The 17,458-nt window shown below is 35.0% G+C and overlaps 1 protein-coding gene across 1 annotated transcript; it reads right to left on the bottom strand.

Annotated features, from left to right (window-relative positions):
• Positions 1 to 9,498: 9,498 nt before the first annotated feature.
• Positions 9,499 to 16,717, bottom strand: LOC149249230 (uncharacterized). Its single transcript, XM_089452410.1, has 3 exons — positions 16,612 to 16,717; positions 10,261 to 10,390; positions 9,499 to 10,129 (listed from the first exon to the last, which is right to left on the bottom strand). Exons 1-3 carry the CDS (start codon positions 16,715 to 16,717, stop codon positions 9,499 to 9,501), a joined length of 867 nt encoding a protein of 288 aa, XP_089308536.1.
• Positions 16,718 to 17,458: the final 741 nt, after the last annotated feature.

Here is a 17,458-nt window from a genome sequence, read left to right as displayed (position 1 = left end):
CGTTCTTCACTTTAAAATTACAAGTATATGATATCTATACATCCAACAAGAAGTTATAAATGCACCAACAGTGTCAAATAATATATAATTTCAAGGGAAGAAGAAAATTAAGGTATAAATTTGTATTACAACATGGGAACATGGAATTCTTGGAAGTGTGGAAAAAATTCTTAAACTTAGATGATGAACAAAGTTCAAACCTTTTCTTTAAACTTGAGAAATGGTAATAGTTCCTTTTTTCATTTCCACCTCAAAAATAACTACAATTTTTGGGACAACCCTTATAAGCATTCTCATTGTAGATCCTAATTCCCTTACCCTAGTACTAGAAAACCAATATGGTATCTTAGTAGCTAAGAGCAAAAACAAGACTCAAACTTTGGCTAGTTTGAACACTCAAAATTATACGGTCACATTTTTTCCAACTACTTAATTTGAGAACATGTGAATATGTACAAAAGCATTACAATAATAATAAAAATTGGGGACTTTTTGAAATAAAATACACTTGATTATTGGGGCTCAATAGAATTATCACAGACAACCTTACCTTAGTTAATGGTGACAAGGAGATTACCTTTCCTAGAACTCTAATTTATCAACTAATAAAATAGTTCAAATTCTACAGAACTTTGGCGATAGGACACAATGAAATTTATATTTACATAACATAGTTCTCAATAGAAATAAATTAGCATATGTTTAATAAGTATTTTACTTCTAGTTATTTATACTAAGGTGCAACATATACTGAGTAGACTTGAGCAACAAATGTTGGTGCAAAATGTCGTTGCAAATAACATGGACTTATATTTGAGCTATGATATTTTCCACCTCGAATAAAATGTTCTCTTCCTAGGTTTTATCCATTAAGACAACACAAGCTTGTTGGACAAGGAAAAAATAATAGCTTTGATTTTATCAGTGATTATCTCAACTCTAGGGTTTTGTTTTCTCTCAAACATCCTTAAATAATAAATTGTAATGTTATAAATTTCAGTTAACGATGTTAGGTTTTTTGTTTAGGGTTTAAGGATTAGGAGTTAGGTAGTTACACTATGATTGGGGTTTAGGATTGACTCGTTTAGACTAGTTTGTACCCTATCCCTATCCAACTAGCTGGTTTTACCTGCTATCCAACTTGCCTATTTGATTAGTCTTGTTCAAATTGGGTTGAATTTTAAAACATCAATGTAATTGCCTCCTCCCATATTTAGCTACTTTCACCAGTTTTCTGAGGGTAAACATAACCTGAGGGTCACTATGATAAGACTCAACCTCCTATATCTCCTTCAGGTAATGGAGTCGATAATTTAAGACATTACTAACTTCCCTCAGGTGTTACAGGACCTCCAGGAGCTACCCAACCCCTCCAGGTGTCCAACCCATGGGCTAACTCTTTTTTTCACTAACCTGACCTCTCAGTCGCTCCCTTGACAAGGACTTCAAGTGACTGTAAGCCTCCAGTTTCTCCCATAAGCCTACTTCTGAGTGACTATGGACTTTTCTAGTATGTTTTGTGCCAATGACCCTCAATTCTGAGCCACTTTTCCAGGGCCGGGATTGAGACCTCTACCCAAAACTCAATGAAACTTCCAGAAATGATGAATAATGTTGGGTCATAGAAAAGGTATCTTTTATCCTCATATTAGTTTAATTAATCATTCATCTTTATATGTTTATCTTCACTTTAGAAAAAAATTTAGAATAAACGATTGTAGAAGCTGGATAAAATAAATTACTGGCTAATTGGCTAATTTTGGGCATGAAAGCTAACTTTCTCTATTTTAATATGCAAGAATATGAATTGAACAGTTGTTGTTCAAATGGTGTAACATCGGCAACCAGCAAAAGGATAAGGATAATGTTTCGCTCATGAAGGCTACTGGAAGGCCAGGAGAATCGAGTTTATTTTGTAATAAACTCAGATTTTCGGTTGCAAAATCCTCAGGATCTCCTAATCCTGAGGATTCGCTCTTCTCCATTTGTCTCTCATAGGTTGTATAAATCTGACAGGTGAAATAGAACAACTAGCTAGGAATTTGGAGATTGTAACTATTCACTTTTGACACAGAGTATTCTCAGTATGGTGACGGTGTATCTTTATTATTGTGTTTAATGAGAAAGACCATGTTTTACCTGTAATCACGTTCTGAGTATCTTTTGGCAGTGACTTCTAGAGACTCTGGGCTCGATCGATAGGAGATTTACTATTTTTCTTGTGCCATACTTATTCCTTTTACTCTTGCAATTGTTTATTCCTGTTATGTCATGAAATTAGAATTATTTCGATTGTTGTGAGTATTGATCCTTATGATTTACTTGATCAGACTTGATCAGGGAATAATCGCAGTATAGTAATTCTATCTCCTCTCATCCTTAAGGCCTTCCCATGGAAGTCTTTTTATACTTCTCCCAAATTAGTTTTTTAGTTAGGAAACAGTTGGGAACAGTTGGGCCATGGGCACTAGGAGGTAATCAACAGGTAAAACCCATGAACTCTGCCCATAATTAAGGAAATTTAAAATTTTAAGTGTTTTAACACATATACGCGGGTTGGGTATAGACTAACTTGCGTGTACACGCTTTTATCACAGGGAAAAGTAACATACAAAGAGTAAAACACTGTTTCTAAAATATTTGGACCAATCTTTGAAGGAGGGTTTACCCTAGGCCATAAACCAAGCATCACAAATACCAAAGGTGATATTTGGAGCTATAACACAAATGGCAACTGATCCCAAGGATTGAATATTTCTAATTCATTGAATAACAGGCAAGAAAATGGCTTTGTTGGAAGGGTGTGTTGTCTCAATATCAGTGCAGTATCAGGCACATCTGTAATGCCAACAACAACACACAAAATCGAAAAATCAGTTAAAGAGAGAACCAATGTAAAAACAAATCTCAAATGCTATCACACTAAAACTTCACCATAATTGAGCAAAGATGAGTTCTCATACCACTGTTGTAGGGAATGGGGACTGAAATTGGAAACACAAACCAATACACAATAAGAGTAGACAAGAAAAATTGTTGTATGAATCAAATATAGCCAAAACAATGATTGTATTTTCCTTCATTTCTGATATAACCAGAATCACCGCTAGAATTCACATGGAAAAAAGATTCAGACTCTATCAACTTCATTAAATGTAATAAACATATTTGATATAGGTGCACAGTCTCTATCATCTAATGTTGGCAGAGGTAGTAAAAATGATTTCAATTATTGAGAAGTAAATCAATCATCTAATCCAATCTAGCACAAAATTAACACCCATGACATCCATCAACATCATGGATTGGTTAAATTTGCAGGTATGGATCCTCCCATATTCTGTTATTTCATGACCCTTCAAAGTTTAAAAAATTGATAGCTTTTGTAAGCTGTAGTCTTAGCAGCCAATCAAATTTCAAATGGATTAATACAATCAAACAGAATATGCAACCCACATTTTGTTCAAATATGATTTGCGGGCTCTGGATTCATAACCCAAAGAAATTTGTACGTCCAAAGGATGCTCTTTGAAAATGCTTCGATTGACATTGTAAGAGTGTCTATATTCATTTGTTATTGTATTAAAAATGGTTGATTCGAACATGTCAATCTTCGCTTTGGGTGTCATCAAGTCTTTTACATATTCAAATGGCAACTGATCCCAGGGATTGAAGATTTCTAATTCATTGAATAACAGGCAAGAAAATAGCTTCGTTTGAAGGGTGTGCTTTCTCAATATCAGTGCAATATCAGGCACATCTGTAATGCCAACAACAGCACACAAAATCAAATGATCAGTTAAAGAGAGAACCAACCTCAAAACAAATCTTAGATGTTATCACACTAAAACTTCATGATAATTGAGCAAAGCTGAGTTGTCATACCACTGCTATAGGGAAGCGAGACTGAAATTGGCAACATAAACCATTACACAATAAGAGTAGGTAAGCAAAATTTCTGTATGAATCAAATACAGCCAAAATAATGAAAAATGTAGAATAGGGAATATTAGCATCTTTGTTAATATAAGCTGGTGGATGGACTCATATATTTGTACCATCTCAATCAACATCTATCCCCATGTCGCACCTGTTAGTGCCTAAATCTACCTCAGGCTGAGAAAGGTAGGATCTAGGGTAACATCAAACCAAGCTTAACCTGGTAGCTAGCCCTACCAGGTCGGGAGAGGGCTCTCTCTTGTCAATCTCAGCAAAAATGATCAATGAGGCTTGAGATGACTTGAATGAAGACTAATTTTAGGCTAGGTATTTGTGCAAAAGGGCTTGATTGAATTTGATGATGTTTTGTTGGCTCAAATGGAAAGGCAGTTTTTGGGTCTTGGGAATGAGGCTCAGTTTTGCAGAGGTCTCAATGGGGCAAGGTAGGCAAGTGATTTGATACTTCAAATTGAATGAAATAGAAAAGGTATAGGTATCATGAGTTAGCTCGGTTGTTTGTGCTTCATCTACATAATGGCCAAACCACTCTAGCTAGTGTGACATTCACCTTGACACCGGAGTCTATTTCTCTAGCAATCGGCATTCCCAATGTCAAAGAGCAGTGGAATAAAAGGCAGCAGATTGACAAGGAACACTATGAACCATACATCAAGCCTAGTTATTTGAGACAACTCAGTAGAGTTTTTCCCTTTCGATAGTTGAACGACTCATATGCTCCCTTGATGAAATTCATAATGAAATATTTCAGCTGTGAGGGTCGGTTTTCTTGCCTATATGCTTATCATATTAGATTGTTGATGCACTTTACCAGGGTTAGAATGATGAATATCCCCTACTTCATGTGCCAAAATATTGAGAAGATGACCACACTAGTACAACAGAAGTCTCCTCAACAACAGTATAACAGTATATACCATTTTGCACTCATCAAAATTGTGTTCATGCATCAGCTTGGTTTGCAGGGCATCTCATGGGAGGATTTCATTTCTCATGAGTTCTTCACAGCTCCTCTGGTACCTCCAGAGACTTTTCATGAGACAGGTGGACCTTCTCATCAGTAGGAGGTCATGAGACACAGACCTCTAGTGTGCTGGTATTGGTCACATATCAAAGGGGCACTGGACAGTTGTTTGCAGCAGCAAAGCGAGTATTATCTCCCTGGGGTGGAAGGGGTCTCGCTTCCTTCATCAGCACAGTAGTTTTAGGACAAGGGAAAGATGCCATTACATTATGAGGGGCCTTCAGGTGAGCAAGAGACCAACTTCATTCTCATTTAGGACGATGACACGGATTTGGGCCCACAAAGCTCAAAGCTCAAGGAAGTCATCCAAGAGCAATAAGTGGACATCAATGCTTTGTCCCTCAACTTGGAAAGAGCCGAGTGGATATTAAAGTACCTCGAACAAAGAAACAAGCAACTAGAGGATTAGCAAACCATAATGGAGCTTAGAAACATAAGAAAAAATCGGCAAGTTGCCAAACGGACGAGAGTCAAGTTCACAACACTTGAGCAAGAAATCAATGTTGATCGTGAGTCTTGGTTGGAGAGGACTAATATCCACTTGGAGAGGATGTTGAAGAGATCCATCAATGAGAAGAATATGTTGAGAAACATGGCATATCATTATTTGTCAAGGAATATGGTGTGCCAAGCTAGAATCAGGAGCTTGAAGGAAAAATTGAAGAAGAGATCGAGGAGGCAAAAAGCGCAAGATAAACTTCAGATCTTGGCTGAGGCTTCCTTGGCCCACACAACACTTGATGGAGAGCACTTAGCCCAAATTTCAAAAAAAATTGGACACTTTTTGCATTTTTGAAATTTTTGAGCTAAAACACAGAATTTTCTGCCCAATGCACCACGCCACCTGGCGCTCGCTTTTGAGGGAGGCCTCCAGATGACAAAAACTCAACATCTTTGGATTTGTCTTGGAAAAATATGCATGCCTACCAACACCTCCTTTAATAAAAGCTATGTCACGATGGTGCTGATGCGAGCAAAGCTGAGTTCTCATACCACTACTATAGGGAAGCTTTTCAGAGCTCCAAGGTTGCAAGCCATCGACATAGTAACTGTCCATTTGATATCTCACAACATCTTTGCTCCACTTTCTCCATCTGACTATAAAAATGGCTTCCTCCATGGTATGAGTATTGTAAGGATGCTTTGAGACAAAAATATCAAAATTGTGAGTTATAAGGAGATTTTCGAAAATTAACAAAGGATCAACAACAAGTTGTAGCTTGGCATCCATCCAAATGCTGTAAACATAGTTTGGGAAAAGCATGTGGGGAAGATGCTTGGGTATGAGGCAATTCATTATAGATTCCTTATATGGCAACTCCCTGAGCAAAAAAATGTGTCGAATTCCAATTCTATGAGACTCATTAGGCTTGATCTAGTATCTGGAAAGAACCGTGAGAGTTGCATTGTCCATAAACATGAAGAAACAAACATTTTCTGCTGCGATTTTCCTAAAATTCTTGCGTTGCTTAATCTTGTCATAGGCTCCAAATATAGCTGAAATTACCACAACCCCCTTGCATTGTTCCATGGTCTTCCTGTCTTCTTCAGCCACAAGGAACCTTGGGGTAAGGTAATTGGCAAAACCACAAGGAAAATTAGTCCCTTCAGACTAATTGAAATACCTTTTTCTTTCTTTCTCATCCATATTTCCACCAAAGGTCACTGGACCTATTGTTGAATTGGGATTTTTAGGTCCTTTCATGTATTGTTGCCGATATTTATCAATTAACTCTTCTTTCTGAATATGATGAACAATAGCTCAAACTACCATCAACAACGAAACATAGTTTTAGCCTGATTACTTCTATAGACATGCATGCCATAAGGTAATGTTTCTTGATAGATCTCTCAAATTGTTAAATATGAGGATCTCTGATTACCTAAAAGCTGAGAATATAAGTGGCAAGACCGATTCCCCACGGCTATAGCTTTCCTGAGCAAATACTTCTCTGCTCCATAATCTGAAGGGTAAGCATTGCACAAAAGAAGTTGAAATCAAATACCTTCCCTCCAAAAGATTACCCTCTATTTTCTATTGTACAAAGCTTAAAATTAAGACTTGGACAGTGTTGTAATCTATAACCCTATGGGAACTCCATTCAACCATGAATACAATTAAGCAGAGAAAAGGATAACCCAGATGCTGAGTAAACCCATCAAACTCTTTGATGCTAAGTAAACCCATTAAATTCTTCAAGCAGTTCAAAGGGGAAAGAGGAAGCTAGAAAGAAATTACATGACGGAGTAGTTCTATGCGGCTGGGGTTATGAAAAAAGTTTTGATGAGTCATTGATGATTTGACACCCGTCACTGATGATTTACCTGAACAAAAAAAAGCATATGAAGGCTCTGTCAATGAAATCGAGGGTACCAAATGTAACCAATTAGCTAGCCAAAGCAATAAAGATCTTGTCAGTTCTAGCACTGAAGGAGAATTATCATACCAATCATAGAAAATAGGGCATTTAATCTATGAAAAGTATGCACCTATAGCCAATTTATAGAAAGTGCACTTTGAAAAGGAATAATGAAAAAACGAGCATCCGAGGTGAGGAGAAAACCACCATAGTAATAGTCAACGAATAATATTGAAGTCAAGTTGTAGGTTCGAGAGATTGGGGTGTGGAGATTCATTCCTTGTGCATTAAATTTCACTGTGAGTTTGATACCACTAGTTGGGGAATCTAGCTCAGTGTTGAGAAATTTGTAGAAATGGAGAAGTTCTATGTTAAGCATTGCAGAAATGGAGTAGTTTTGTGTTAAGCATTGCAGAAATGAAGGTTGTGCCTCAGCTATGAGATCGGGGGGCGAGAAACTATAATATGTAGGTGGTTACCTCGTTACCATAACCACCAAGGGAATCATGTGATGACACAGAGTTATTTAATCGTCTAACAAGTGATCGGAGGGCACAAGAGGGTAAATATATTGTATTTGTGTCTCTAAATGATATGAGAGTGATAGTAAAATATTTATTTATGATTAAGGGTAAATTAAGAATGAGTAAAATATTTTAATACAGTGAAATATGCAATAAAATGTTTTACCACATATTAATAACTAACCAACCAAATATAATGATAATAAAATTATTGATATTTTATAATATTTTTAATTAAAACTAACCAATTCATTATTTTTTATTATAATCAATATTATTTTTTAATATAACAAATATATTTTATATTAATTTTGAAAAACACATGTCTAAAATCACACATAACCATTACACTTACAATGACCTGTAGCATGCCTCTCTTCCCACTAATATAAATTACTTCTAATTAAAACTAACCTATTCATCGCTTTTTATTATGATCAATACTCTTTTTTAATATAACAAGCACATTTTATATTAATTATAAAAATACATGTCTCAAATGTACGTTGAATAAAGAATCATACATAACCATTATACTGACCTGTAGCAGGCCTCTGAGCCCAATAATTTGCCGATTAATGTAAATTGATATGTTTAATCGAGATGACTCGCCTATTTAAAATAGGTTGGGGATGGAAAAAATCGTAGAACGGGGCATATGTTATATTCAAATCTAATCAATTACCTCAGGATTTTTTTAACAATTTAATAACTTAAAAATTAAAATATATATTTTAATAAAACTCTGTTCCATTTATCAATATTTACATCTGATAGCCATTCAACCTTACTTTATACAGAAATTACCTTGATTTGGAAATGTACGCAGGTATGGTACGATTAAGATACCCATCTCCCATGTTATAAAATGTGCCATCAATGAAAATTGAAATATATAATAGCATCGAGTGAAAATTCGTATATCAAAATTACCACTAGGAAGATGAGAAAACATAGGAAAGAATCGAAGTGCCCAGAGAAATCATTTCATAGGTTTTGCACCTTCTTTGAAAAAGACAACTACATTTCATGAGCTTTCTTTGATGTGGTGAAAGCGACCCTTAAACGGTTGACATAGATTAGATCTGTCGTGCATAGGAAAATTAGATTCCTCTCTTTCAAAGTCAATTAGGTAAAACAGATTTCATGATCCAGAAGAGAAGAAGAGGCAGTATCAGTCTCGAGATTATAAAAGTGCTCCTCTTGTGTCCAAATATTAACATGGCCGGCCTCACCTTCATACTTCAAGTCGAATGTTTTAAATTCTCGTCTTCTGGCTTCTTCATTTAGGAATGTTGAGCAATCATATCTCAAATTCACATCATTGGTGCAATCAAACTGATGCTCAGGTTGGACTTTCAAGGAGTGATCAGCCTCTGGCGATATAATTGGTGGTGCACTAACTTGGGAGTGGGAATTAATTGGTAGGCATGACTGGTGTTGAGTCTCGACAAGCAGCTGGCTCGCGCAATTTTCTACCATATGAGCTGTATAAGCTCCCGGATAAACATCAGTAAATCCGTTGGCATTTGAATGGGCATGACTAGAGCTCCATGGTTCTATTCCAGAGGATGCTGTGGAAGACGAATAATCGATTATCATCTTATTCTCATTTTCCTTCAACATTAGCATGTTAGCTGATGGTACAACCAAAAGGGTTAATGGCAGAAGTGGGCACTTCAAGAGGCGGCAATGTAGTCGACGAGTCCATTAACTGATCACATCTTGATAATTTTGCGGTATTATAAGTTTGATCATGGGCTTTGAGACCTGCACATGTAAAAACCTTGGAGAAACTATGATTGGTGTTAGTAGAAGCAAGCCAGAGCTGAGAAGAAGGAATTATCTCGTTGTCATTGGGGTTTGCGTTAATAGGAAACAAGTTATTTTGCTCCAGTTTCTCTTCTTTCTCTAAATCCAATAAGTTGTGAACAGAAGAGTGCCGATTTTCTGCGGTTACCAATCCATTAAAGATGTTATAGAATGACTGCAGGTACCCTTGAGACATGATGTCCAACGGCTTGGCAGAGTGAAGCAACGTATAAGCATCACGAGCATTGGCTGACACTGAATCGGTAATGCAGGTATCGCCTGATTGTGAGGGTGTAATAAATTCTGTACAAATTTTGCCGTTGGATTCAGTGGAGGATGAAAAGGGTACCGTGGAGTGCTTCAATTTGAGCTTCCTCTTGATGTAAGAGTTCCAATAATTCTTGATCTCATTGTCCGTACGTCCAGGCAAATGGGCAGCAATTTGAGACCACCTGCCTCGTCAATACCATTCATTCAGAAAGTTAAGGGACGGAAGATCAGTAGAGACTGATGTGAAATAAGTATAACAAAGAAGTAGGAAATGGACGAAATAAAGGGTGTGGAAAAAGGAAAGCAAACAAACCTGTTACCAAGAATGGACTGTAAGTGTATGATCAATTGTTCTTCTATGGGTGAAATTGCAGCGTGCTTAAGGCCAGGTCGTAAATAGTTAATCCATCTCAACCTGCAGCTCTTTCCGCATCTTTGCAGACCTGTATAAGCATTCGAGCCAATATCATAAAATACTCACCCAATACTGATTGGTGGGAACGATGTCTATTACTTTTCCCAATAACCTTTTATTTATTTGAATATAAATTGACCTAAGTAAAATTATGAGCGTGCACTTTCTAATAGATTTTGGATGTTCAGAATGTTAAAGTGTGGATTTGAACTTCTTCAGAGAAGAGAATAGATTGAGTTTTAAATCACTTGAATATGGATTTTTATCTTTATTTATTATAATAATAATAATGGAATTATATCTTTGAAAATCTACAAATTTAAAGATAAGTAACTCACGGGTTTGAAAATATTTATTTGTAATATATTTTTTTTTATTAATAACATTTAATAAAAGAATTAATTAATTTAATTTAGTTTAAAATGAATTTCTAATAAATGCTAGCGCAATGTTTATTAGGTTTATAAGTTAATGTTTCGATGTTCAATAATGTTTATTAGGTTTATAAGTTAATGTTTCGATGTTCAATAAGTTAAAAGTTAGTTTTTTAATAGAAAATGATGATATTAATGATGATTATAAATTAAATTATAATTTATTAATTTTACTTTAAATTATAAATGTTAATATTAATTTTAATAAGAAATGGTTTTTTTAAGTGGATCAATCAAAAGAGTACAACATGTTTGTCTAAAATTTAGTGCTTTTAGGTTTCAATTCGATCATATTGGTTGGCTAAAAGAACAACATTGGTTGGCTAAAAGAACAACACTAGAGATGTTTACAAAATGCCAAGAACTGACTAATATGCTCAAAAGATTCTTAAGATAAAACACAACCCACAAACATCAATGAATGAGAGGATGATCCAGGATCTAGAAGCCCAAGTTCCCCAAGAACATGAATTTCAACATGTGTTAGACAATCCTATAGTTGTTCCATACATTCAGCTAGTTGCCTTTGGCCTTAGCAAAGTGACACTAGGCAATCCTGCATGTTCCATTGATTGCGCTGCAAGTCGTTCATGAAATTTATCATTTCATTGCAATCATCGTCTATATTTTGGCTTAGTTATTCTAGAAGCGTTGTGACTTGCTGCAATTGAGCTTCCAAGGTGTTAAAGGAGGTGGGAAGTAAGACACGACTAGACAAATGATCAAGGTTATGGGCCACCACCTCACCAATATTTGCATCCATGACACCTTCTCCCTCCACTACCATGACTTATCCTCTTTTTTGTACCCCCTGTTATTGAGGTCCTATCACTGTCCTCGCTTTACCCCTCTATCTAAACATTTTCATCACCCCTCTAGTCCATTATTCCTAGCACCAAGCCACCTTTGACGCACCAAAAACCAATTAATCCACCAACCCCTAGCACCCAACTATAGAATTCCAGGGTTGCAACATCCATACCTCTTTCGTGGGTGGCCACCTCCAGCAAGGACCGTCTCCAAACCTTACTGCATTACTATCAGTGGAAGACCATGGTAACTCTCCTTTAACAATTTTGCCACCATCCCCAATAGCTTGACTCCCAAAACAAAGTTGGGATTCTTGGTGCTTTAAGGACACCTCACCGACCCCAATTTTCATTGACTAGAGGAGAAGACACTGTTTGCCAGCTTAGTTTTGTACGAACCCTCTCACATGCTTGTAAGCCTAGGATATCGTTAGTAGGGAATTGTAAAGCCCAGAGACCAACACAGTTATTAAACACCTCCCCTATATACAATGCAAGATCGCACTATATAAATCAAGATACTAGTTTTGTAGACTTACCAAGGTGCTTGAATCTGAATACCAGGTTTTTGTCTCCACTACCTTAAACGAGGTATGCAAGCTCCTCTCACATGTCTCGCTTACCCATCTACAACTTAGCCTCTAGCTAAATTCCTCTCCAGGGTCTTAGATCTGACATTGATAGCCTCCAACAATGAACCAAGGAAATCCTCATTTACAGATGACCACCTGTATGATTTAGAGCCATGGTCGAAGAAATTTGCACAAGTTAGTGGCCTACACAAACACTTCATTCTCTCTACCACCTTACCAACCACTCATGCTGAAACTCACTAAAAACATCAATTCACTTACCCTCACACATATAAAATGAACACATTCCATCGTGAAACATCCATTTTATGAATGCATATATAGCACATGCCACTTGTACCATGGTTCAACTCGAAGAGGAGGTGAAGTTTGCCTCCGCTCCCCTCATAATTCCGTTCATCCACCCCATCAAGGTATTTTCATATGAAATGATATAAACAATATTACAAGAAATAAAGTTATATATAGAAATAAAGTTATATATATATATATATATATATATATATATATATATATATATATATATATATATATATATATATATATATATATATATATATATATATATATATATATATATATATATATATATAGATATATATATATAAAATATAAATTAATATATTATTTTTAAAAATATTTTAATTATATATATATATATATATATAACTTAATTTTTTTTTAAATATATTTAATTTTATTATTATTATTATTAATACTTAATTATTGAACTATATTTAAATGCGCTCTTCAATTTGTTATGTAATGTATTAATTTTTGTGTTGAGAAGCACTCTCATCTCAGTATGGAAGAGATGTAATGTTATGTAAACATTTTGACTCATTATTTTAGGGCAAGGGCTTTTACAACCTATGCTTTGCCCCATGGTATTCTTCTCTAATGTAGTATATTTAAAGGCATAAAGTCCCAATGAATTTTCATTTTTCTAAAAAGAATTCTAATGAATTTTCATTTTTTCCAAATAAAAAGATTTGGTAAAGATGGACAATATCTGATGTGTAAGTGCAAGATAAAAAACCTAAAAACCTCACTGAGACCACCATTTCGTTAAATGATGAATTAGATTTGAAAAACCCAACAAAAATCATATTACCAACCAAATACAAGAAATAGAATCGTACCATTTCGTTAAATGATGGATTAGATTTGTAAAATCCAACAAAAATCATATTACCAACAAACTACAAGAAAAAGAGAATCATAACAAAGGAGTGTGTAATGCCTTTTTAAAATCATAATTTTTAAATTTTTCCCAATTTACAATTTGTGATATCTACTATTTGAATAATTGTTTGGCAATTATATTTTTAATCATTAAATAAATTTAAATTATATTAAACATATTTATATTATTACACTTTAATAGAAAAATAAAAACATATAAATATAAATTTATAATTAAATAATGTATTTTTAATATAGAAATATTAAACCATCATAGATTTATTTTAATTCTAGATTTATCAAGTGCTTAGAGGGATCAAATCTTTTAGGGGTAATTTTTTTTTCAAATTGTGCACTCAAAAAAAAGTTTGTACCTTGAGAGATTTGATCCCTCTCAATGTTTGGTAAATCCAAAATTAAAATATATCTAGGCTCATGCTATATTGAAGATACTATATTGTATTGTAAAATCAATCTAATCATTTACCCTAAAATTACTCTGACATAGGTACATAAATAAAATATATGTATTTCACTCTTACAATGTTATATTAAAATAAAAGAAAATTAACATGTGTGTGTGTGGGGTTTACAATTTAAGTATTTTAATGTTTGAATTTTATGCTCTATAATGTTTCACACAATAAATTCAAATTAATTAATTCAAAATAAAACTATATTAAATATTTATGTTATTGTATTGAATTTTATGCTTTATAATGTTTCACACAATAAATTTAAGTTAAATTAATTCAAAATAAAACTATATTAACTATTTATGTTATTGTATTGTAATTATTGAAATTTTACAAACAAACAAAAAAATCTCGTGGAATACCATGGTAGGTCTATCCGAAGGGACCACACCCCCAGCTAAACTAATCTTAGCCTAACCTCAAAGGCATTAAGGAGAATTGAACCCAGGACCTCCCATGGCAAGGTGCTTTAGCAATTGAGCTAACCATCGGGGCTAAATTTTTACAAAAGTATTATCAAAATTGTTTGTTTTGTTTTTTAAATAAAATTATTTTAATTAAAAAGTGATATGAAAAATTAAATGAATATAGATAGATAGATAGATAGATAGATAGATGTGAAAAACATTCTTCAAACATGAGAAGGGACAGCTCCACTGCCATCATGCCACTAACTTGGAAGGGGAGGTGTGGTTGTTTCACCCGCCGCATGACCCAAACTCATTACCTTGCTGATCCACAACAATTTGAGAATCATTATGACCCGGGGTAGCATTCAAGAGAACTCTCTCAATGATAGGATGGTGAGGTGTAACTCGGGTTGGCGAAGGAATACACATTCTCATCCTTGTCGAGTTGTGCCAACTTCCCCCATCCAAACCTGATTTCTGCTCTTGAATTGTTGTTTCTCTTTTGTTAAGAGGGGTAGGACCAAGTCCTCATGACATAGCCTCCCCAATTTAGGCTATTATTCAACTTTTAATGGATAAGATAAATGAAATTTTGGAGATTATAAGCAAGCTAGTTGTTGGGTTATGTCTAAGTACTCTTGAGGGGAGGTAAGTTTCTCCAGGCGTGGAGTGCCCCTATATTGGTTGGATTGGTAGGGCTACCATGTACCTACACCCTATCTATCGCATTGGCCACACTTAGGGATGTGTTGGCACTAAGGTATTTCAAGGACTTGATTATGTTTGCACTCAATTTTATGTTTATTATTGTTGTTGGCTTTATGTGTTAATGGAAACATCCCCATTTTTGGAACATACCTCGGTTTGGTATGGGGAAGTCTCACTTCCAACTCTATCCCATTCTGAATAGTTCACCACCTTGTTGATATGTTTACTGGTATTTTGTCTAGTGTGAATTTTAAGCCTTTGAAGGTTAGCTTTTTCCTCACTAAAGTCGCTCTTCCTCTCCTCTATCGGTGAGGAAGGGAGCGTAAGAGCTTTCCCTCATGCCCATAATCCGACTTGCTTCTATCAGATATAGACTCTTGAGAACATTCAACAAGAAATTGATCATGTTTCAGTAGAGGTTCTTATAAATAAGGATTAACTTACTAATGCAAAGGCATTGTCATTAGTGGCTAAATGGGTCCCTAATCCGGGTCACACTCGAAGATGCCAATACTAGTACCTAAGTACCATTGAACTATACTAGAACATTAAGGCACTTATTAGCAAGGTTCTTTTAGAGCGCAACGACGCTAAAAGAGAAACATTGCTGCAACTAGATGAGCTCCAAATCGAGCACATAGATATAGACCTCGGACATAAGGATATGGTTCTCATGTTGGCTTGGATCAAACTATTTTGAATTGTGGAAAATGCTCATCTTTTCGAGGAACTCTTCTTGAATAACTCTCATGGCCTACAATATTTCTCTTTTAATTTCCCATCCAAGAAATTATATGCTATAAAATTCAATTCTTTGCAAGTCATAATTTAATATTTATCCTTTACATGTTAATATATATGTTATGAGGAGTATAGGTTTTAGTAGACTTAGCAAGAACTAATTTAACTAGTGTTATGTTTTTGTTAAATTGTGAGCAAAAAACTTTTTTTTCTCCATAGACAAACCAAAGTTGTAAAAAATTGGTTATCTATGTAACATTTTTTTAGTGAGTAACAGAAATTAATTTTATATCTATATATATATTTTAAAGGATCCCAGATTCAAACTCAAAGTAATAAAATATATACACCTTTATAAATGTTAGCAATCAAAACCTACCATTAATAATTAACTGAGAGGTTAAACATAAATTGTTAGTATTATTAACTAAATAATTTCATTGCTCTCAATTTCCCTTCTACATTACAGGCTTAAAACTCTATACTTAATTACACTTTAATATTCTCATTATAATATTTTTGTTGGAAAAGGAAAATGTATCTTTGTTATTTTAGAAGATCAAATGATACAATCTCTAGTTCTCCTGAGAATTCCTTCAACCAAAAAAAATAAAATTAAAACAGAAAAGAGAAGATCGTCACTCCATGATCCTTAAATTCTGCAATCTCAATCAATATATTGATGCTATGATAATATTAATGCATTATATTGATCCTATTGTAAAAGCACCTACCTATCTTCCTCGATGCTAACATTATTGCATTGCACGGTTTATACATGTTTAAAGACACAGCTGTTCAAGTGCGCCTAAGTATGTTACGCTGAGCACATAAACTAAAGCACAGTTGAGCAAAATTGAAATTAACGTGCGAGTGGGTACACAAGGTATTACCAGCTTGCTTGGCCACATAGCTCCAGGAGCAGCCGAGAAGGCTGTTCTTCATCATATAGTTCTTGAGTTTCACGTCTTCCTCAGGTGACCATATACCTTTTCTCATCTCTGGCGTGGAGGAGCTCTCTCCTTGTCTTCTTTTTGTGCACCTCATTTTGTGCTCCGCCCACCAAATTGCTCTTCCCTCCTGATTTTAATGGTCCGCTCTCTAACCACTGTGAGTTGCCAAGGGTTCACCTCGCCTTCGGAATCGTCTCGTCACAGATATTTAAACACAAATTAAGAAGCTAGATCGACAAAACCTAACGAAAGATGTAACCCATCATCCTCCAATCTTCTATCATCCGCACATTCGTAACCCACCACCCCTTTGATTTGACTCCCCCTTGACTTTGTTAGAATAATAGGGATTTTATTCTAGAAGACATAGTACTCCTTCCTTGGGATAACAGGATCCCCAAACCCATGATATTCTTTATTCTCCAAGGAAATAATATTATGATAGTGTCCTGAAATATTACGTTCATTCAGTGATCATTCAGTGATATCACCATGATATGTCGCAGTTGTGAAGATAAATCAAATGAGTACAAGCTTTTATTTTTTCCTCCAGCTATTACTTACCATGTCAACAAAACGATAGCTTTTTCGGAGACATCTGTACGTAGTAGTTGGAAATGCTTTGCAGATTAGAAAAAGGTAGCCATATTTTAGTCACGCAATGTTTTCAACTAAACCGTACAAGCGTGCAATGGCAGGTGATCTAACGCAGACATTTCAACGGAATGAAAACAATAGAAAATATGACGCACACGTTAAAAGTTCAAAGCCAATTATTTAAGCTTCT

The sequence above is a fragment of the Pinus tabuliformis genome, chromosome 7 (genome assembly GCF_031772625.1).
Source record: "Pinus tabuliformis cultivar Carrire ecotype Pingquan chromosome 7, CPIR1, whole genome shotgun sequence".
Taxonomy (NCBI): domain Eukaryota; kingdom Viridiplantae; phylum Streptophyta; class Pinopsida; order Pinales; family Pinaceae; genus Pinus; species Pinus tabuliformis.
This window is presented reverse-complemented; position numbering and strand designations above follow the sequence as displayed.

What these genes read in the sequence shown, in the direction of transcription:
- LOC149249230 (XM_089452410.1), bottom strand. Translation starts at nt 16,717, where the DNA reads ATGAGAAAAGGTATATGGTCACCTGAGGAAGACGTGAAACTCAAGAAC. An exon ending in CTATGTGGCCAAGCAAGCTG is followed by an intron (nt 10,391 to 16,611) that starts GTAATACCTTGT and finishes ATGCTTATACAG; the next exon opens with GTCTGCAAAGATGCGGAAAG. An exon ending in CAGTCCATTCTTGGTAACAG is followed by an intron (nt 10,130 to 10,260) that starts GTTTGTTTGCTT and finishes TTGACGAGGCAG; the next exon opens with GTGGTCTCAAATTGCTGCCC.